Source organism: Marmota monax, unplaced genomic scaffold (assembly GCF_021218885.2).
Source record: "Marmota monax isolate L192 unplaced genomic scaffold, Marmota_monax_Labrador192_F-V1.1 WCK01_AAM20220418_F8-fsc01309, whole genome shotgun sequence".
NCBI lineage: Eukaryota > Metazoa > Chordata > Mammalia > Rodentia > Sciuridae > Marmota > Marmota monax.
The window spans coordinates 52,999-77,789 of NW_026694506.1; the positions used below are offsets into that span (position 1 = coordinate 52,999).

General features: G+C 32.7%; 1 protein-coding gene across 1 annotated transcript in view; it reads right to left on the reverse strand.

Moving 5' to 3' along the window:
- LOC124076285 (transcription factor RFX3-like) overlaps positions 1-19,877 on the reverse strand; it is a 71,575-nt gene extending 51,698 nt beyond the window's left edge. The window contains 2 exon segments of the mRNA XM_046420132.2: positions 1,753-2,011; positions 17,582-19,877. Of these exon segments, the coding sequence (XP_046276088.2) occupies positions 1,753-2,011; positions 17,582-17,718 (396 nt within the window). The 5' untranslated portion in view covers positions 17,719-19,877.
- Positions 19,878-24,791: the final 4,914 nt, after the last annotated feature.

The window sequence follows — 24,791 nt, forward strand, 5'->3', positions numbered from 1 at the left end:
AGAAAAGTGTGAAAGTACACATTTGCCTTGCTTTTCAGTTTTCCTAGGGCCTCAATAAGTGGCAAGTACTTGAATTCGCATGGAAAATAACTTTCTAGGTGGCCTTCATTAGGAGTGCTATCAAGTACTGGTATCTTTTTTCTCCTTTTCATTTTGTGGTTATGTTTACATAGTATTTTATAATTTAAAAAAAAATACTGTGACTCTTAAAAGCCAGAAGGAAATTAGGAAATAATTTACTTTAAACAACCCCTTATTTTATGGATAGGGGAACTGAGGTCCTGAGAGTCTATGATTTATTAATGGCAATTCTCTTTACTTCCTAATCTATATAAACATACTGGTGTGACCAAAAGGTTTAGAAATACTATATTTAATATCAGTAACAGCCCAAGACAAATACACAAAATGCTTCAAAAGCGCAAATTACAGAAAGGGACTCTCCATTTAGAACAGCTAGTTATATATTCTGATGTTAATAACAAATCCTGAATTAAAAACAAAAGGCTTTAAAAATGGATTAGGGAAAAAAATCACTAAATGAAAGTGTGAACATATGTAATCATCACAAATACACAAAGTATATGCAAAGTACTTACCACATACATATAACATCTTGAAGAAAACCCACTAAATAATAAATATAAATCTCTCTTAGTATTTCTCCCAACTTTATTTCTACCTTATTTCATTTCAAGAACAAACTCTATGGTAAGATGGTGGGAAAAGGATACATCTACTTAGTTCAAATCCCTACTACCCTTTTATATGAAATATCTATAAAATCAATTTCACTGCTACTTCAATTTAAATGATCATTCTCTCTTATATTCTTGGTTGATATAAAAATAAGAAATTCAGGTTATTAAGTTTGATATTTAATCTTATACTACTTTCTATGATTATTTCTGTGACATCATTTGAACACATTAAAGTATATTGTGTCAAAGTATTTAATTTTAAAACCTTGAAATCCCAGATACAAACATGCCAGGCAAGTTCGCTACTGCTGAGCCACAACCCCTGCCCCAACATAAATATTTTTCATCTGAATCAACTGTATATGTGCTTCACAAATCTCTGGTAGAATAGAACATGACTTTACAAATGGCACTTGGGCAGCCTTTTTAAATTTTATTAGTTAAGTACTGATTTCAATATGAATTAGGGGACAAAACTACACATGACTTTTTATTTTAAAAGTGAATCAGGCTTAAAATGTATTAAGTAAATAATATTACAGGCAGCAGGTGAATATGATAAAACTTAAATATCTAAGGTACGGGAAAACTGTCCTACATAACTAACACCTCTGTGAATGAGCTGGAATAAACGCAAGTGAAGAAAACTGAGGAAAATTCCACATTAAACTATATTTTATTTTCTATTTTACTAATTGGCGTTTACCTTATAAAGTAAGTAGCATAATAAAAAGTTATTTCAATAGAAATTGCAAGTATTTAATAATATCACTGAAGAAAGCCTATTAAAATCAGCAGTTTTAGGAGTACAACTCAACTCTAACTTCCTATTACTGATAAAAAGTTCCTAATTCATTTAATTGGGGGCACACATATCAGTAACATTCTATGTAATATATATATATATACTACATGCTATACACTATCATAATACTATAATTGCTTAACACATTCTTGCCCCAGTCCAGTCTTTGTGGTTCTTTTCCCCTACAGAGGAAACAATGTACAACAGAAGTCATCAAGAAGCTAAACTGACCAAATGAATACTTACTGTTGCTGGGGAGGCCCGAGTAGTGTGTGTCACTGAGTGACCAGAATTCTCCATTGAATTGCCAATCAGATAGGTTCCTCCAGAGCTGCTGATGAGTTGACCTCCTGTGACACCCATCTGGATCCCACCAGTACCCACCATACTGTGGGAGGAGACCACGGTAGTCACCTGTGCAGAACTCCCTTGAGTATCAAAGTAATTTCCTCCAGTGTTTTGGCTGTACATCTGTGTTTCTGTGTAAGGATAAGTTGTTGTTCGGCTTTAGAAGAAGAAGAAGAAAGGAGAAATTTACTAGCTGATTTATATCATCTGATTAATTTATCTTCTAATATGGGTCTATTTAAAATAGACAATTTAGTCTTTGGAATATGACAAGTTTTTCATTTTTGTAAGAAACTTAATTCCTGGAAATAGTTGGGTGTACCTTCCAAATTAAAGGTACATTTCTTAAAAAGGTATCTCAGCACCCTTCTGTACTTTAGAGGGTTGGCCCTCTTCAGCTGCCTATCATGGGCATATAAATAAGCTCTGTTGTTAACTTCACTCAAAGGAATCTTGCTGATGGATTTTTTCACTTCCTTATAAAACCACCTGCCAGGCAGGCACAGAGATGCACACCTATAACTCCAGTGGCTAGAGAGGCTGAGGTAGGATGATCACAAGTTCGAAATCAGCCTCAGCAACTTAGCAAGATCCTTAGTATCTTAGTGAAACCCTCAACATAAAAAAATTTAAAAAATGACTCAGAGGTAAAACACCACCCCACACACCCTGGGTTCAATTTCCAGTTCCAAACAACAACAACAACAAAACCAATCCAAACAAAAAACCCTTACAAATCCCAGTTTTAGAAAAACAGCTGTGCCATGAATGGAGGCTGACAAGTGAACTTTCTATATCTCTTCACTTTCCTGAATGACTCCTAATACCCCTCCATGAATAAGGTAGCTTGCATGAATCTCCTTCTTACTACCATAAGGACCTTGAGCAAAAACAGTTTTCCCATCTTGGACCCAAAATCCCTATCTAACATCTCTTTCTTCATACCCAAGCCTCTCCATTATGAGATAACTATGCCCCCCAACCCCCATCTTGTTCTCACTTTCTGCTTTCTAACAACTGTGGTCAAGCTTCTGTCCCTAGTCTTTTATTTAAATTGCTTTTAATAAGGTCATTTGTGACCAACTCTAAATATCAAGCTCAAAGGCTCCTGTCAGCCCTCATCTTTTTTTAACCAATCTGTAGTATGACATTATTGATCACCCCATATGGCCCTTTTCCTCTTTTTTTTCTGTTCTGATTTAACTTATTTTTCATTTTCAATTGACTCTAACTTACATTTTAAAATGAATTTCCTTTTAATTTTATAATACTTAAATGTTCACAGAAGTTACAAAAATATACAGAAATACAAAAATGTACAGTCACAAAAATATAACATATTATGTTTTAAAAATTCAAATACAAAATTAAATTCCCCAGTTCGTGCTATTCTCTTTAATTTCACATCCCAGAGCTAGTCACACGTGACAGGATGGCATGCACGTTTTCAAACAGTTCCTATACTTCTGTTAAGGCTTTTCTATCTTAACCACTCCTGTCCCTTAGTTTCAAAGGCATTTTGTTTCTACTTTTATTTTTTGTCTCCATTTTCCTGGCATGTTATTTTCTGAGGTTCAGATTTTTATGCTTATTTTAAGTTATACCATTGCCTTATCACCTACTACATAACAGATGCTGTTCATAGTAAGTAATCATCAGAGTTGATATCTCTGCCTCCTTTATTTTCTAGTTATATATTAAGAATTTTAAATCTGAGTTTCTAACAGCCAATCAAAAGTTATTTTTATTAGGAAACCCCACAATATATGGGCAGCTTCATATGTAAAATCTAACATATGATGAGATTACTTCTCTGTTTTGTTCTTCTATAGTTATCCTCTCAGTGAGCAGCACCACCATCTTCAGTTTTGGAAAATAATGCTGATTCTTCCCTCACTTAGAAAGACATGAATCACAAAGTGCTATCAATTTTACCTTCTAAATAAAATTCAAAATTTCCAATTCTCTCTTTTCTTCTCATATTCACTGCCTTAATTCATAATGTTCTCTATTATAACTGCTTATACTTGGTTTCCATTCCACTAATTGGGCTCTCTTCCAACCTACCTCCAACTTTGCTGCTCCAGTTTTGTTTCTACAGGAATTTTGTAAAATGCAACTGTGGAAACAAAACTTTACTTGAAAATCTTTCCATGATTCCCTCTTGCCTTCAAAATTCTCTCTTTCCTTCAGAAAATGTTCATAAACTTTGACAGATTTATAGAAAGCATGAGAGTCTGATGCCTACATATTAGGACTCAGTTCTAGCCACATTCTTGAAGGCTTTTTTCACTAGTATTATAATGACCATTTTGCTCATGCTCCCAAAGCGTGATTTTTCTCTTGCTTCTGGTTTACTACATATGGTTTCCTCTGCCCAGAAGGTCTTCATATTTCTCTTCAACTCCCTGCCTTTGTCATAATCATCCTTAAACTCTCATCTTAAGCTACTTATTTTGAATTATTTTCTGCATCTTTTGCTTTCCATTACCACTCCTCAGAGTGATGTTATATTTTGTTTTCTATATTTTTCTAACACTGTGTATTCCAGAAATACAACTCTCAATATGCTTATTCTCATAACTTTGTATTCCCATGAAATTTTTACTTCTTCCCATCTGTAATCTCAATACTTAATACATTGCTGGTACACAATGAGTACATTACATGGTCAAAAAATTAAAATATGATTCTATTTAAAGTATACTGGATATAATAACCAGGTTCATAAATTTTAATAATACAAATTCTTTTATATTTATTAAAACATGAGAAAGCATGCATAAATTTTAAAGATTTTCTGTATTTTTAAGCCATTGTAATGGCTATAATTTACAGTATGAATTTTAGTAAGATTATAATGGTGTTCAGAAAGTACTTCATATTGGATAATATTAATCCTTTCCAGAAAACACCATAACAACTTCAGGTATAAATTTTAGTTTAGGGTGATGATAGAAACAATACCCTAGAGAACATTCTTTTAACAGATTAAAAAAAAAGTCATTTAAATATATATGTATGTGTGTATACATTTGTTTCAACATTGCTCTATTTTCTGGAAACCTCATTTATTAAGTAAAATAACCATGCTGATTTCAAATTTACATAACAAGAGAAATGAGGCCATTTTAATTTATGCCCACATAATACAACAGTGGCCTCATTTAACTGTGCTTCAAGTAACACAACCTGATATTGGTATTTAAGTATAGTCAAATAAGTTGTACAGATAGATATAGGACAATAAATACTTTGAAAGATATAGCACACTGTGATGGCTTTCTTTTCAATATTCCAAACAGGGAGAATAAGTATACCTTTTAACAGAAGGTAGATTTTACAAATAAAAAATACAATAATAACTAATGGTAGCTCATATTTATTAACCATTTACTATGCAACTGACTATTCTATGTGCTTTTCACAAACTCATTTAATCTTTATGACTACTCTTTGAGGTAGGTATAGTTATGATTTTTGTTTCATTACACAAGCTGAATAACTGTAGTTTGGGTAGGTTAAGAAGCTTTGTCCAGAGCACACAGCTGATGAACCATGGATTTGGAATCTGAACTGAGCCCACACTCTCAATTATTTCCTAACATAAAAAAACTTTAACATTTTATGCATGTCAATGATACATGAGAACAAATACTAAGGAACAGCCATAACAGTTGGTATATAGGGCATATGAATTTTCTGTTGCTATTTGGTACTTCCTGACCCCTTAACTCACTGTTTACTAGCACCTAACTAATCCCTGTTCTCACCCAGAATTCTCACCCATGCTGATGATGCCCTTGTAATGGTGAAAAAGCACAGTTGGATAAGGCAGAGCCAACTGAAAAGATATTTACCACCACACAACTGAATATTAGAAGTTCTATAATCATGGAATTTCCACACCATTATAGGAGAAATATCCCAAGGGATTTAAATCACTCTATCTTTCCGGCATGCCCTTTTTATGTAATTATTTCTTGGTGAACAAAGTAATACAAATGCATCACAGAGATACGCATAAACTCTATGTAACCCACTACTCAGTATAAAAATGTAACAGTAAAAAACAAACTACTTAATTTTCATACTTCCTTCTAGCTGGATGTGATTCATGAGCTATAAAAATAACCAAAGAACAGCAGAAGGAAGTAAGGTGCTAAAGAGCATGTCCAATCTATAAACTATCACCATTACTCCAATATTCAATCATGGAGGATAGGACTATGAAGAAAGTTTGGCTACTGCATAAACACAATTCAGGCTAAAGACTGGCAATTTCTAAAGAGTAAAAAAATTATGTCAAGAAATGAAGTGTCATGAATTGTTTGAACTTCACTTGGACAAAAATACACAGAGACTTTAAAATACTGGGTTGAATAGAGGCAGACATGATTTCTTTAGTCACTGTTCTTTAAAGTTAAGAAAACCAGCTTTAATCCATTTATTGGAATCATTTGAGTCTGAGCTGAAGTCATGCACAAGCATCTCCTAAAAGACTTTTCCATATCTAAGTGCTTTCAGCTCCTGAACAAAAACTGAAGAATTTATTTTTCAAAAGAAGTACCAACAGCAAAAGCAAGTAGTTCCTACTTAGGTCGTAGAAATAAGATTCTTTAATTCTGACACATCAGATCAGCTTGTTTTTCACATTGTATATATTTAATACTCCTTCATATGAGTTATTGCTTGCACACTATTTCCCCTAGAAATCTCTAAAACATATGTTCAAGAAAATTACTCAATTTTTGGCATATCAAATTGAAAGCAGCTAACTATTTATGGACTATATATTCCTGAAATAGCTAAATCCTAAGCAATTTTGTACACATTTAAAAGATGCTGCTGTATTCATTTTGTTTTATTGATTTCCACAGACTGTCATGAAAATAATGTGTCATATTGTTTCTATAGTAGAAGAGAAATCTTTCCATTGTTTCTCAAATGTATCCAGTAATGAATGTGAACACACAGATATGTGATACTTGCTGACAGAAGCTTCTTCAAATCTAACTCCATTATAAGGTTTTATGTAAATGTCAGAACTCTGATCCATTTACTTCAGTAAATTAGTGCTGCTTTCATCCCATCATGCTTTAGCATATACCCAGTCTAAGCATGACCCTGAATATTCTCTGCTTACTTATTTATTATAGCCAATCTTTCTGTTTCCTTGAGTTTCTACTGTCTTATCCACAAGTCCAGATACACAGTCTCTCTAAATCATGTGTTTTATGTTTTACCAAGGTTTTACATATCCTCCCAATAGGCTTGTCACTATAAAATCAAGCAATGATATGAAAGTAATACATTAAGAAAATAAAACGTCTTGCAAATTTCATGCCATAAATTATATTACAAGGATAGAATATAGTAATGGTGATCATTATAATATTTTACATTAGTTGTGAATAATGTAATGTAATTTTTCAGACTACACTGTAAGCATTATTTTAACAAATATTTACTAACCATTTGCTCTGGCACTTAGAATATAATGGTACCAAACAAACATGATCTCTATTATCATACGGGCTATATAATATAAGGACTATGTGGGCAAAATTAAGAAAGGAAATAAGATAGGTAGAAATGTTTTTAGGTAATATAAACAGAAAAATAAAATATTAAAACAAATGGGAGGAGACACACTAAATAGTCAAAGAATGTTATCTCTGAAGGATAGATATTTAGGTTGAGACTAAAAGATGAAAAGGAGTCAGCCCTATAGAAAATAGGGGTAAAGAATATATCAGGAAGAGAGTACAAAAATTCTTGCAACACAGGAAAAAGCCAAAACACAGAAAAGATGCTGATATTTAGGAAGAAATGATATAAGTCTATAAAATTCTAGATTTTTTAAAAAGGCTATTATAAAGAAAGGACGTTAAATAAGAAGGTAAAAACTAAACATGCCAGCAGAGTAAACAAACACTTTTTTTTTAAAACTGTGACTCATGATCCAGTAGAGGGTCATTAAATAAATTTCAAAAGGTCACAATAGCATTTTTTTAAAACAACAAAATAGAAGAGACAGACTAGATTAAAAGACATCAGAGCATATTATACTTAGTGAGAATAAGAACTAACTTTAGAAACTTTAGTTTCTGTCAGAAACTAAAACCTCTGCCTTAAACAGTATACATGTTCATATGCACATGCATGTACCTGAGTATAAAATGTATGTGTGATTTCTTCACTGGTAGATTCAAAAGCTTAAACGCAGTTGTTTTAGATAATCACAAGAAGTTTGGATTTAGTTGGGACAGGGTAGAGGGGCATTTGGATAGGTGAATTCAGAAGAATCTTCTAGCCAAAAAGAAACAACCTGAACAAAGACCTAAGGCCAGAGAATGAAGGGTTACACCAAGGGGAAAAAAAGGTCAGAGAGGTGGAAGGGGAAGGGAGGGGGCATGGGGTTATTAATGATGGTGGAATGTGATGAACGTTATTATCCAAAGTATATATATGAAGACACGAATTGGTGCTAATATACTTTATATACAACTAGAGATATAAAATATTGTGATCTATATGTGTAATAAGAATTATAATGCATTCCACTGTCATATATAAATTTTTAAAGTTAATTAAAGAAAAAGGAAAAAAAAGGATTAGCCACTGTCTGAGGTCAAGATTCTAATAAACAAAGAGAAGGTCAGCTACTCTTTTCTCTTCATTATTTGATAACTTGCTAAATTACTTTCAGTGTTCAGTATGGTGCATAAACTCTTGTCTAATTAAAGTTAAATATTGACCTCAAAATATCAAATAAATAAGAGTGAAACATGTTCCAGTTGAAGGGGACCCAGAAGACAGAGCAGAGTCTGTTTTCTCCTCTTTGTATGATATACAGCCAGACCTAAGCTGTTCCTTTCATCCCAGGACTCCATAGCACACAACCAATGGTTAAGTGATGTGTGTGTGTGTGTGTGTGTGTGTACTGTGTGCTGTGGGGAGAGAAAAAGAAGAGATTTCTCCAATAAAACAAAGCTGACATAGTCACTACCCACATAGGAAAATTCATTAATTTCAGGGAACTGCTAATACCTTAAATACTATTGAACAATTTAAAATTTTGTAATTTATGGTCAGAATGATCTATATCCTACATTGTTGTGTAGAATTCTAGTCCCTTTTTTTTTTGTCACTGTGCATTCACTGATTCATTATAACAGATACTTCTGTAAATTTTATTACACCTCACTCCCTGTGCTTCTATAATTCCTTACTTTGTGAATGTTGATGGGGAGACAAATCCCACTTATAACTATAACAGCCCAGATTATCAGATACTAGCCTTCCCAATCTTCTTTGCAAGTGGACCAGAGGAAATCAGCTTAAAGTTCAAATAATCAGATGAACTTGCCTTAAATCAGAGGCTAATACCAGCACAAAGCAACAGGAATGATGGTATGATGTAGGAGTCACACCCAATTTCCAATGGCAGTTAAGTTAAGAAAAAAAAGACCAGTAACAGGGGTGGCAATGGCCAGCGTGTTTGGGATGTCAGCAGTGGCATGTTATCCATGCGATGTGTCCTCTGTGGTGGGGTTTTGTCTGTGGTCTAGTTACTGCCTAATATCACTTGTGCCTCCCTGATTCTCCAGACTTCCTGGAAAACCTGAAAGCCACAGATATCTTCCAATAAATTATTATTTTTTTTTTTTCAAATAAATCAGAGGTGGTTTCTGTTGCTTGGCACCAAAACCTCTGCCTTAAACAGTTTCCCATTATGAACTTTTTACATGGGCCATCAAAGCCATGTATAGAAGTAACTACATCATATTGCATTCATGAGGCAGTTTCAAACTGGATCTTAAATTGACTGCTCCAAGTCAACTGAAGGCAAAAGACACACCAGAAAAGTGACATGTCCATTTTTTAAAAAATAGAAAAAGGACAACAATGCTTTCAGAATTCAAGTGACTAACATTTAACTTCTTACTACCAAATAAATTAAAAAACAGATTAAATATAAAGTAGTAATTACTAGTAATATCATTAATAAATCACTTGCTTTCATTTAAATTCAGACATATTTATCTCTGCTAACTTTACCTTCCCTAACATTAAGTAAAAAATAGAAGCATTAATTATACTGTTGCCATGCCTACTGGACAGCAATTCAAGAATGAATGCTAAAACTCATTAAAACTTCATGTACTTACTAAGTAAGTTTTATTCTTCATATGTAATATTTTCAATTCTGTATATGTTGAAAACTTACAGACTATTAGAATTATAGCTTCAAACTCATATCATCCTATGATATTTATGCAAATACATCTGCACATTTACACTTTGCATTAAATTCTTTAGTCCTGTATTGTAGAGAGGGGTTTCTCATCAGAATCATCTGCTGGGCTTGTTTAAACACCAATAGCTGGGTTTCACTCCTGAAGTTCCTCATTCAGTAGAAGCAGACTGGGCCCCGAAAGTTAGCATTTCTAACAATTTCTTAGGTAGTGTCAGTGTTGTTTATCTGCAGAAACACTTTGAGAACCTCTGTACTAAAGGATACTAAAAATGTAAAGCCCAAATTTCACAAAAGTTACAGAAAAGAAAGGTTCTTCATAATTATTAACTCTTTTAGCGCATTTAAATTTTTTTAAAGTCAAACTCTATTGTTATAAAGGATGTTTTATAGTCTGTGGCAGCTGCCTACAACGTTACAAAATTTCAATTGCTATAATGGCTTTTGAAGCATATTAAATGCATAGTTGTAATAAGTGCATATATAGGTCACTTGCCCTGAGAACAGAGATCAGAGAAGTGAATGAGTGGCAATCAATGTTGGCAAAAGTGACCTTGTAAAAGATTTAATCCACAGTCTTGATATAAATTTGTAAGAAAAAATGAGCAACTATATACATTTATTTATATGTGTGTGTGTGTGTGTGTGTGTGTTTAAGTTCAAAGCGTTCCACCTGAAAAAAAGAATGAAATAAACAGAAGGTGAAAATTCCACACACACACAAAAAAATGAATAAACAAAGCTTTGTGAATATCAACTCAGATTAATTAATTGTACCTTTTGTACTTAAAACTATCAATTAGCCTGCTCCTGTCAGGCCTGTCACTACATGCTATTTTTTTCAATTATTTCAACAAATATAAATTGAGTACCTCTGATGTTCACTGTTCCATGTTTTAGAGAGAATGGGAAGCAAACAAACATGTTCCTTGTACACATGACACATTCTGGTGAGGGAAAGATAAATGATGGATAAATTAAAATAGTTGAGAGAATGACAGGTTGTGATCAGTTAAGAAAAATTTTAAAAGGTGGTCTTGGTTAGAGAATTGTAGAGAAACATCCATACCAATATGATTCTGGACCTTAGCCAAGAAAAAAAAAGATATTTGGACTGAGAGGGAGTCAATAAGGTAGTAAGCAAACAAAAGACTGTAAGAGTCAGAGAAGCCAAAAATGAAACAAACGATAAACCATTAATTCAAGGACAGTGTGGTTGATTGACTGGTTGACTGCTAGAGATCAAATACAGTTAGTATAGAACATCTTTTAGATTTAACAACTGAAAGCCATCCACGACCTTGATAAGACCAGTTTCTGTGCAATCCAGAGAAGAAAATCAATTTGGAAGCAGCTAAAGAATATTCAATCAATCATGAAAGACTTTAAGATGGAAGCAGCTAAGGCATGCCTGTATGTTGTTGAAGCCAAGAAGGGTACTGAGTCCAGGCCACCAGATGGCATGCCCACACCCAAATTAGGTGCATAATAACACTGAAAGCATCTAGGACCCTCTATCAGAGTCAAGATTATTTAGGCTGGGTGCTAGAAAGCTCAACCTTGTGACAACCTTAGATTTTATAAAGTGGGGCACTTTAGTCTCTTTTTAAGGATTACAACATAAAACTGTGATTCCCAACCTTTTGATATTCATACTTTCAACAAAAATCTTTTAATCTTGCTTCAAATATTGTTCCAGCAGAGATTTTTATCAAGCCTTAGGTTCATGTGGAGTTTCATAAAAATAAGTGTATCAAAAATGAATACTTTTTAAACAATAAAAGTTACCCCACTTCCCACCCCCTCATTACTTCTTCCCTTTCCTAAACCTGGCCTGGTTATAAAATAATGCTATTAACTATCACTCCCAATTTTACAGGTTAAGAAATCTGGGGAAAAATATGTTATTTGCCTGAGGTTATACTAGTAGTCATGAGAGAAATGATACTTGAATACAAGTTTCTGAAGTCCATTTTAAGAAAATAAATATCACACTTCGGTTCTAAACATAAAAGAATCATATCAGGATCTCTTTCTTTTGCTCCTTTCTCAATAAAAAGAAGAGAAAGTAGGTGAAAATTTAAGTATCTAAATTCTTTCATGTTTTATCATGCAGAACTATTCTGGGTGTCAATCAACTGAATGTGAAAATTCACAGTGCAAATTTCCCTTAGAAATTTGAACAACATTTGGTTCTATTAGTGAATAATAATAAAAAGGCACACAGATAGGGCAGTCAAATAATTATTCCCTTGAAAAGCTATTTAACTAAAACATCTGATGTTGGAAAATTATTAAATAAGGACTTTTCTACACATTTTATGACTATCCAAAAAAACAATTTATTTTATTTATTTACTTTGTGGTTTTAGAGATGGAACCCAGAATCTTGTGCAGGCTAGCTACATCCCTAACCCAAAGAATGCTTTATTTTAACAAAATTAATTTAGCTATAAAAATATACATATACAATGGGATTTTTAAAGAAACATGAAAAGAGATTGATAACAACAGATCCTTTAGTCTTTATAATTAGCCACTTAAAAATTCAGAAGTTTAATTATTTATCCACATCAGATAAAATAATATTATATTGCATACAATATTTACTAAAAGTATTTTTAGCTGACCAGTCCTTGTACCACTAAGTCCAAAGTAACTTAGAATCAAAAGACCAGTATTTGCAATCGATGGAAAGGATCATGTTTTGAAGGTCAGAAAAGACAAATTCTAAAGGTGAGATTATATTTCACCTCTCTGGGACTCAGCTTACTCATCTGTAAAGTGGAAGAACTAGAATAAATGATTTCCACAACTATGTCAATTCTAAGATATTTGAATGTCTTCCATCTTTGGAGTGATGGGAATATTTATGTGATCATTAAAATAGGTCTTTCCCTAACTACATGTTCTTCTCTACTGAAGGACAGTGCTGTCTCCAAGAGGGCTTCCTATGTAACCAGCCATATGCCTACTGGAATCTAAATGGCATTGGATTCACAATCCACTTCTCTTATACCTATCAGAATGTATATTAGTAGAAGCACAAGTGAAGAAAGCATCCTCTCTATCTCAACTGCAGAAATTCCATACAACCACTTCTAATCAGAGAGCATTTGAAATATTATAAAATAGTGCAACTTCTTCTGCAAATACTGAAACTTACTATTTTGCTTCAAGAGGGTAAAAAGAGCTTGAAGAGGCAGGATACCTTCTGAAAATGTGCTAACTACATGATTTTCAAAAGATGACTCTAAAAAATTAGAGTCCAGTTCACAATACTTACAGATTCTGAATAAGCTACCAATGTCAATAATTAGTGTACCATCTCCGGTGGCCTGAGGGATATTATAGATACTATTCAGATAAAAAGTTCATATTTTCGAATACTGGGTTTCTTTTCTATAGGACTTCTCAGAGCTTTTTAAAGTCTAACAGGAATTGAGGGTCCTCAAGAGGAAGGTAGTCTCAGTGTGGCACTGCTTCTCTAACCACAGACTCTTTTATGGGACTAAAATTCTGTGATCATGGTTTGGGAAATTTTGTACTAGAATTGATGACAAATCTATAATCTCAAGGGAAGACTGTGAGAAGGCTGGCCAATCCTTATTACAACAGATACTAATACGATGAACAGTTTTATACTTTACATTGATCGTCTCTAAATAGTAAGACAAGCTTCAGAGAGTGGCTAATACAGAAAAATTCTTATGAAATAAAGATTTCTGAATTTGGCCACGATACTGCATGATATCATTATTTCCACTTTGACTAGCACAATGTAGGAATGAGTAGGGGAAGTATGAGTCAATAAATGGCATGCGGGAAAGAAGAAAAATTATTTTATTTAAAACTGATTTCTTAACTACACTATGAGATTTTAATTGAAATAGACTCTATGTGTGTGATATTCCTTGGCAGGTTTAACCATAACATTCTTTCTATGCAATAAGAGATTATAGATGATAATTATTTGTAGAAATGCAGATGACCATAATTTACATTTTGGAAAAAATCTCCTGGGAAAAACTATTGCAAGGAGATAAACAAAGGATAAAATAAACAGGAGCAAAAGGGAATTAAGTAACCTTCTCCCTTGAGTAAAAAGCTATGCAACTCTAACACCTAGCACTGTAAAGCAGTCTGAATTGTTCAATTGAAATATATGCTCACTCGAACTCATACTGTTAAGCCTGTTACACTGGCAGCAATTGTCAATATTCACTGTGAGAACCAGGTAAACACTGTGGTATCATCAAATTATAATGACTACATATTCTCACAAGCAATGACACATATCTGTGAGGGCTGTCATCACCTCTTGAGAGACCCCATGCATTATGGCTACACAATGTGAGAATGCTGGTGACAAGAGCATCAATGAACCAGTACTGACTAAGCATGAACAGGTTGTATACTGGGTGCTTGAAAGTTCATGATAAAGATCAGAGTCTCTATCTTATGGGAGTATCACTAGCAAACAGTGTTTATTATCACATAGAAATGGGACTCTGTGATCCCAGTCAGGGTTTAAATACTAGCTGTTTATAAATTCAATGGTATAGAATAGAAGAACATGGCACTATTCTTTACTAATATACACAGAAGTATATTAGTAAAGAATAAAATAAATAAAAAAAGGATTACAAAGAGTCTAAAATGAGCATTAGAGATAAAAATTTCGTAGTCAAATGGCAGCACTACGAAATTACAGAAAATTGGAACAGTTTAATCTGAAAAAAGAAGAAATTATATTTGGTCATGTTTGAGAAAAAAATATTCATAGTCTTCTAGTCACTAAAATTTTGAATATAACTAATGCCAGCACAATGATATTTCCTTATTAAGTATAAAAGCAATTCTACTGCACCTCTATTCAAAATTTATAATTCATAGTAATAAAAGATTGAAAAAGATGCATCTTCTCCTTCTTGGCTAAGAGTACAGATTTGTGACATAATTGCTGCAGCTGAGTTTGCAATGTGGGCCCACAAAGACCAGATCAAAGCTAATTGGACTTTGTGACAAATGAACTCATGACCTAGACCCTCATTAGTCATGATCTAACCAACCAAACTAGTGGACCATAGGAAATACATGCTGGCACTAGATATTTACTTTGAATCATTTCTGTGCTTAAATGGTTCCTATAATTTTAAAGTACCAAGTTTAGAGATGCTGTTTTTCTAAGGTTTTGTGAATGAATAAATTCATTCAACTCACATTTACTTATCATATGGAGAACTCTAAGGTCAGTGGTGGGGTAGTTTTAAAAAGCACAAGACAATATTCAGAATTTATAATCACAAGGCGAATAGAAAATATAAACAAATAACTAAAATACAAAACTGAACAGCAGTAATTAATGTCTATTGAGTGCTTACTATTTCTCAGATGGTACATAAAGCACTTTTCAAAAGCTAATTATCTCCATTTTGCATATAAAAAGGGAAAGCACAAAGTCATGCATTCATGAGTGGTAGAGTTAATCTTTCTACCCTGCTTTGGACCAGTACAAAAGGAAGAATGACTGTGACAGATAGTGCCCTTTTCGCTTGCCCCTTCTACCATACAGAAGTGAAATCTATAAACTTCTACTCTCATATTTCCCTATAATCATTACTATATGTCATAAACAAGGAAAAATGGCAATTGACAAAGGAGTGGCCTCTAGTAGTGTTCAGAAAGCCATTTATTTCCTCTGATAAAATTACAACTGGCAGGCATTTCTTTTATTTGGTATGAACATCAACAGTAGTTTGGGGTTATAATAGAAATTCCAAAACCATACTCCAAAAGGCCCTGGACCTACATCACCTATAGGTAAGAATATTCAGTGTGTCTAATATATGCCAAGAGTTACTGATTTCACCAGAGTAACAGAAATTTATCAACTTTTTCTTAAGCTTCAACTACCTAAGTAAATGTAAATTGAACAACAAAATAAAAAGTTCCCATTCAGAGAGAGTTCTTCCTGGTACATGAAACATAAAAAAGCAATCATCACAGTGTAATGCTGGAGGTCAAATCACCTTATAGTACTGTCCTTTATAGTGGAATGATAAGCTTATTGCAGAGGAGAGTGAAGGTCCATGCCACAAAAATGGAAGTAGTGGGAGTCTGTAAAAATCACACCTCAGGTAAGAGGGGATGGAAAGAACGAAGAATACATAGAATGCTATTTCATCAGGAGAAAAAAAAAAAAAATCTCCAAAAACATGGACGAATGAAAGCAGAGTATTGAGGAAAATGCACAAAGTTGACTATATTAGGGACAGGTAGACGGTGAAGACAGGAGTAGTGGCTTTCTGAACACTACTACTCAGTTACCAAAAGTAGTAAGAAACAAGAGAGAGGTCAAAGAAATGCTTTGTTTCTGTTATATATCATTTATTATGTACCCAGGCTCTGTGTTAAGCACATTAAATATATTTCTTCAAATTCTCAAAATAACTCAATAAGAGAAAACTATCTTCCCACTTCCATGAAATGAATAATAGAAAGTTTAGAACATTTAAGTACATTGTCCACAATAATAAAACTAATGCATAGCTATATGAAGATTCTATGTTTTTAGTTATAATAATATGCAACAACAATTGACCTCTTCATGTCAGGCATAGAGCTTATAGGTTAACATCATGGAGATCAATGAAATCACTCAAGGAAAGAGTAGATCAGTAAGAATAAAGAAAGCAGAGTTATCATCCTGGCATATACCAAGTCTGAAGGGAAGGGAGCAGAAAAGTCAATGAAAGATTGAATTCATTTTCAGGTAAATCCAGAAAGCCAAAAGTTGTAATCAAAACTCAACTTGAAGACCATCATGATGACTTTTAATAACTTTTAACCCCTTTATTTATAGAAACATTCTGACTCTTAATCCAAAGTAGAGGAAAATCTAATGAATTTGCTAATTTGCATTATTGTTAATGCAAAGGAGATAAGTTAGTGGGCAGATACAGACAGGAAAATAAAATTTACTGAGTAACAGGCAGCTTTATATAGAATATCTAACTTAGTAAATGTACAAAGACTCACAAAACTTCTAATGCTAGTTTCATACTAATTTACAGGTAAATACATACCCACAGAAATTCAACTTATATATAAAACAAATATCACAGATTTCATAAAGTATTATTAAAATATATAAATTATTAACAAGAGATATAAGTTTTTCTCAGCCTAGGGAAAACCATTAAAGGGCATAAAAAATTCAATAATTTCTAAAAATTCAATAATTAAATATTCTATTAGGGTTAAGTGAGAAGAAAATTAACATATATACTTAATAAACAGATGAAAGCTCTAAACATCAGTTTAATTTCAATAACTTTGTTCTAGTAAAAAAAAAAAAATAACTGTGAAAACAAGGAAACAATTTGGAAAGAGTGAAATGTGTTAGAAAGTAAACTATTTCTCTCTGAGTGAGGAAATTACAAAGACGCCCACATACAAACTTACATTGCCCCATTGGTATAGACAGTGTCACTTCCTTCCACATACTGCACCTGAGCTGGATAGACATGTTGTACCTGCTGCACAGTCTGTACCTGCTGTACCTGCAAAACAAATATTGGGATGTGGTGAGAAGCAGACATGATGGAAAGAACACACAGCAGGGCCAGGGATGTAGCTCAGTGGTAGAGCACTTGTACAGCATGCTCAAAGCCCTGGGTTTGATCCCTAGTACTCCAGTAGCGGGTGGGGGGAACACCAAAAAACAAGAGAGAATATATAGCTTTAGATTTACCTCAATAGTTTCTCTAGAGTGTAGATCAACCTGTGAATGCTAACTTCAAGATAAGCCTGTGTTGGGTCAAGATCAAACAGAGCATCATTGCTAAATAAATTGTGCAATTTTCTTGCAGGTATATATGGAATATACACTTCAGGCTTTCAGGTTTAAAATTCTGAAAGTTCCTATGTTGATGATTTATTCATGAAATGCCTTCCATTTTAGTTTTAAAAATAAAAGTAACTTAGTTTTTAATTAAAAACAAGTAATCACAGAAATTTTAAGCACTCAAACATGAAAAAATACTTCAGTAAATCCTATATACTCATATTCTAAGGTAAATACCCACCACCATCAACAGTCTTCTCCTTTTAAACCCTCAGAGGATTATTTAAAAGCAATCCCAGATAATACATGATTTCACTGGTAAATATTCAAACTTGTTAGACAATAACATCACATATTAAAAATTAACACTTAATATCATCGAAAATTTAGTCATTTTTTAAATTTCCCGAATTATTTCAATGGCTCTGCAGTGTTGATTTCTTCAATTCAGAATCCAAACTAGGTATACATATTGCATTTGGTTGATATTTTGTTTCTATTTTTGGATCTAACAATTTTTCATTCTTTTTATTTCCTGCCTATTACCGCTTAAAGAAAATGTATCATCTACCTAAATTTATGGCATTCCAGATTTAGCTAATAGCAGTCCTAAAGTGCCATTTCGTATGTTCCTTGCATTTCCTATATATCATATAAACTGGTAGTTAAAGTCTGTGGTGTTGAACAGTTCCATTTTTCTAAAAGTACACTTCTTATTGTATCATATCAGTTGGCATATAACTGGATGTCTTTCTGTCCTTAAGTTTGATTGATGGGGTTGTGTTTTGTTAGCTGGATTGGTGTATAATAAGGCTCCCTATCATGTTTTACCTGAAGACATTAATCCCCAAGGTATTATAATTAATAAAAATTTTAAACTTGTGGTAGTCCAATTCAGTTATTCTTTCTTCATTTACTACAGACTTTTTCAAACAAGAAATTTCTCTCATTAATTACTTATTTTGAAATAAGGCTCTTGCAGGAAGAATAAGACAAAGCAATATCCTACTATTTTTATTTTAAAACAATGATGAAATCTTCCAGCCCTTCAAAGGTGACTAATGCAGTATTTTGCTTATATTGCTTTGTTTTTGTCCTTATGATTTGCAGCTTTTGACCATATTTTATGTTTTCATCCCTAACAAGTCTGTTTTTCTTGTTAAAATTCTCCCATCTCTGGTCAATGATAGCCTCTTCAAACTGGTTCCTAGGAAATGACCACAATATCTTTCTTAACACTGCTGCTTTCTGTTATGAAATGATATCCCAGCCTTCTGTCTTATATATTCTACTCCAGAACTAGAGTCATATATTTCTTCCAAAAGACTGGCATATCTTAGTGGAAAACTGTATTTAAAGACTGGACCTATGAATGGTGACCACAAGAGTGCTTTGCATATTTCTACCTCTTTTCACTGGACTGAACTAGAAGATGCAAATATTTTTAGAAAAGAAAAAATATATATCACATTCTACTGATTTTTTTCAATTTAATTACATGTATATATAAATTTAACAGACTGTGACATAATATGTGCACATATTTGCTTTATGCTAAAAATTTTGCTTCATGGAGATTTTAACATGACCACTTATTTACTTTACTATGAAATCTGACATAGCTTTAAAATAAAAATATAAATATTACTAAAATACCAAATACTGTAACTTTGTTCCCTTTTTTCACCTTAACATGTAACTCAAGGGTTATATAACAATGTTATGGCTTCTATCTGAAAAGTCCATTCAAGTTTCATGTATTGAAGGCTTGACCCCTAATGTAGTGAAGTTCAGAAGTGGAACTCCTAGGAAATAATTCTATCATGAGGGATCTGACCTCATCAGTTGATTAATCCATTGAGGTATTCATAATCTGATGGCATTATTGGGAGGTAGTGGAAACTGTAGGAGGTAGGATCTAGTTGGAGATAGTGGGTCACTGGGGGCATTTCCTAGAAGAGCATATTTTGTTCTGGCCCCTTCTTCCCTGCATCTGTGTATCTCCCTCCACCCCTTTTCTCTCTCCTTCCTTCCCTCCCTCCCAACTTCCTACCTTCCCAGCTGCCATGAGATGAACAGTTTTACTCCACTAAATGTTTTTGTCTGGAAGCCAGCCAGTAATAACCTGAAACTTCTGAAACCATGAACCAAAATAACTCTTTCCTTCTTTAATTTGTTTTTCTCAGGTATTTTGACTCAGCAATGAAAAGGTGAGACACGGTGTATCCCTATGCTTTAGAATGTGTGGAACTAAGTCAACAACTTGCTATACAGTTAAATTTATTTGTTTAGCTTTTTGTTATTTTTAGGATTTCCTGTATTTAGTTTTAATCCTATTTATCATTATGGGAAGTAGTTACATGTTTTCAAAATAAAAATTATAAAATAGGATCATATTCGGGTAAACAATCTTACTTCCAATCCTAAGTCTATCATACTTACTCCTTCTCCCTACGGGTAACCATTTTAATTAATTTGTGGTTTATCCTTTTCATTGCTTTTCTTTTCCTTTATGTCCTTTTGGAAAATAAGCAAATATGTATGAATTTATGCATAAGTACCCATTTATGGATACATCTACACACATGTACACATGCTCGCATACACACATACATATGTATGCATACACCTTATTGTATCACAAAAAGTAGCATACTATACACATGATTGTGAACCTTGCTTTTTCCTTAATTACAAGAATAAACCTGGAAATCATTACATGATAGTATATTGTGCCATAAAACAATATATTAATGCATTTCTTTTACCCACCTAGTTGTTAATTTGCCTGGCTACAAAATTCAGAAGTAATAAAAAATATATTCATGAAAAAATTTTAAAATTGTTTGTATGAAGACATATATATACATATATATGTCTATAAATTATATATATGGGCATTTATATACACACTAAGCAAAACTAAAAACAAATGTACATGTGGAATTTCACAAGAAAATGACTAATAGTTCCTGTTTCTATATTCTGCATATGAGAAAAAAAATTGACCCTTGATTTTCTAAGTCTGGCTTATTTCAGTCAGCATATTGCTCTCTAGTTCCATCCATTCAGCAGCAAATGACATAATTTCATTCTTTTTTATGGTTGAGTAAAGCTCCACTGTGTCTATACACCACATTTTCTTTATCCGTTCATCTGTTGACAAGCACTTAGGCTGGCTCCATAACTTGGCTATTGTGAATTGTACTGCTATGAACATTAGTATTCTTATATCACTGTAGCACACTGATTTTAGTTCTTTTGGATAAATGATACAGAGTAGGACAGCTGGGTCACATAGCAGTTCCATTCCTAGTCTTTTGAGGAATCTCCATACTGCTCCCAGAGTATAATTTGCAGTACCACCAACACTGCATGAGTGTGCCTTTTGTCCCACATCCTTGCAGTTATTGTTATTTTCATTCTTGATGATTTCCCATTCTAATTGTACTGAGATAAAATTTCAGTGTAGTTTTGATGCACATTCCCCTGATTGCTAAGGATGTTGAACATTTTTCATATATTTCTTGGTCAAATGTATTTCTTCTTTTAAGAAATGTCTTTTTAGTATATTTGCCCATTTATTGATTGGATAATTAGAAGGAAGAACAGTGGACTAGAAAAAGGAGATCAAAGGGGAAGGAGGAGAGATGGGAAATGGGAGAAAATGTGGAATGCAATTGATTAAACAATGCTATATGCATATATGAATATATCGTAAGGAACTCTACTATGTATAACTCTAATTCACCAATTAAAAAACAATGAAAAACAGAAGGAAAACCAATAGAATAAATGAAGAATATAAGAGGAGGGAGGTGGAAGGGGAGGGAAAGGGAAGTACTGAGGACTGAAATGAACAAATTATGCTACATACATTTATGAATATACAAAAATGAACCCCACTAGCATGCATAACTGCAATGTCCTAATAAAAACATTTTTAAAAGAAAAATATTAATAGTTACATAAAAGTGTTTATAGAAAATCTATATGGCCTTGGATTTGGTGATATTTCAGATATAATACCAAAGGAGTGACCCATAAAACAAAGAATTGATAAACTGAATTTCATTAAATTTCAAAACTTCTGCTATGTGAAAGACACTACGAAGAGAACAAAAAGGTAAGCCACAGAACAGAATAAAACATTTGCAAAAAATATACCTGATTAGGACTGGAATCCAAAATATATTAAGAATTCTTAAAACTCAACAATAAGAAAATAAACAACTTTGTTATCAAAAGCACCAAAATAAGAAAAAACACCAAAGAAAATGTACAGATGGCAAACAAACATGTGAAAACATGCTCTATATCGTATGTGATCAGAAAAACAAAACAACAGTGAGATATCAAAATCCAGAATATCAAATTAGAATAGCCAAAATCCATCAGGACAATGGCAGATGCTGATAAGGATGTGGAAAAACAACAATTTTCATTGCTGGTGGGAATGCAAAATGATACACACTTTGGAAAGTATATTGAAAGTTTCTAACAAAACCAAACTTACTAATATAATCCTGTAATCATGCTCCCTTATATTTACCAAAGGAGTTGAAAACTTATGTCCACACACACACACACACACACAAAGGGCACATGTTACAGCAGCTTTATTTATAATCACCAAAACAGGCTAGCTACTAAGTTTATCTTCAGTAGTTGAATGGATAAATAAACTGTAGAGCATTCAGAAAATGGAATATCATTCAGCACTAAAAAGAAATGAGCTTCCAAGTCATGAAATGACATGGGTGCGTATTAATAAATAACAGGGGCCAATCTGCAAAGGCTACAAACTATATGATTTCAACTACATAATATTCTGAAAAAGACAAAAAAAAAAAATCAGAGACACAAAAGATCAGTGGTTTCCAGGAGTTAAGAGAAGGCAGGAATTAATAGGAGAACACACAGGATTTTTAGGGCAATGAAACTACCGTGGATGTTTCTATTATGGTAGACATATTTCATTATTCATTTGTTCAAAACCATAGAATATGCAATACCAAGATTGAACTCTAATGTAAATTATGGATTGTGGGTGATAATGATATGGCAAAGTAGGTTCACCAATTTTAACAAATGTACCACACTGGTGGGAGATATTGATGTAGGAGAGGCTTTGCGCGTGTGGGAGTAAGGGGTATATGGAAAATCTCTGTATTCTCTCAATTTTGCTTTAATACTGAAACTGCTCTAGACAAATCTGTGTTTTACGAACTAAAAATATTTTAAAAGTGTGTATATACACGTACATGTAAATATTCTATTTGAAAGAACAAATATAAAAATGGATAGCATTTTAAAAAACTGTGAAAATATTTATCATCTTGAGAGAAATCTTCCAAAAAATAGTTGAGGGCCAGACATATTTGAAATAACAAAAAAAGAAAAACATTTGTGGGGTAAATAGCAACATAAACAGAGTTTAAAATCTTGAAGTACACCTGAATAAATACACTATATTTAATATCATATCCTGTATATAAATACTCTTATAAATCAATAAGAAAAGAACTAAAACAGTAGAAAATGGAGTATATTATTAAACAGGTCACAAAATTTAAATTACAGATGAACAATAAATGTGGATTTTAGAGAGGCACAGATCTTCAAATTAAAAGAAATATGTGCATGTATGAGTATGTCACAATAAACTCCACTATTATGTATAATTATAAAGAACTAATAAAACTATAATTTAAAAAGGAAAGTTACCTTTTACTCTATAATCATAAAAATTACCAAAGGGATTATATCAACAATGGACAATTTCTTATGAAAACAGGCTTATGTACAGTACAGAATAATTATAAATATGGTCAATTTTGAAAGAAAATTTATGAAATGGCATGATATTTGATATATTAGTGAATTTCTTCTACAGGAAAATTTACCATCTGAAGAGTTGCTGTACAATATTATTTTTTAAAATACAGTTTATAAGAATAAAATGTCAAAAGAAAAATCTTAATGACCAGGAAAAGTAGAATCATTTAAGAAATTACCATAAAACCATTCTGGAGAATACATGGTTGATATTTTTTAAAAGACTGTATTTTTTTTTAATTTTTTTTTATTGGTTGTTCAAAACATTATAAAGCTCTTGACATATCATATTTCATACATTAGATTCAAGTTGGTTATGAACTCCCAATTTTACCCCAAATACAGCTTGCAGAGATTGTATTTTAATAGCAAAATCTTTAAGATATATTCCCAAGTAAAAAGGTATGTTGCAGAACAATACTTTTAATGATTGGATTTGTGGTTATATATAAAAGTAAATATATTTACACACACAAGAGTAAGTCAAGTGTGTTTACATGTGTTTTTATCTACACACGTGTATGTATACAGGAAGTTACACAAAGGAGATTAGGATACACACCAAACTTCTTAAAGTGGTTACTCTTAGTGACAAGAAGTGAGTTTTAAAAAGGAATTAATAAATTCCTTTTAAAAAATGTTTTAAAAAGGAATTTATTAATTGTGTACCTAAGTTTAAAAAAAAAACAAAAAACAGTATACAGGGGCTGGAGTTATGGCTCAGCGGCAGAGTGTTCACCTCGCATGTGCAAGGCCCTGGGTTCGATCCTCAGCACCACATAAAAATAAATAAAAGTTACTGTGTACAACTACAAAAAAAATAAATATTAAAAAAATTAAAAAAACAATACACAGGACTTCCACTTCTGGCCACAGTGAGTAAATACTACTGGAAATGCCTTTATGCACATAAGACAAACTGTGTAAAAATGATGTTTTCAGTCATTCAACAAAAGGCGTCATAAGATTGTAATCCCCATGAAAATGAAA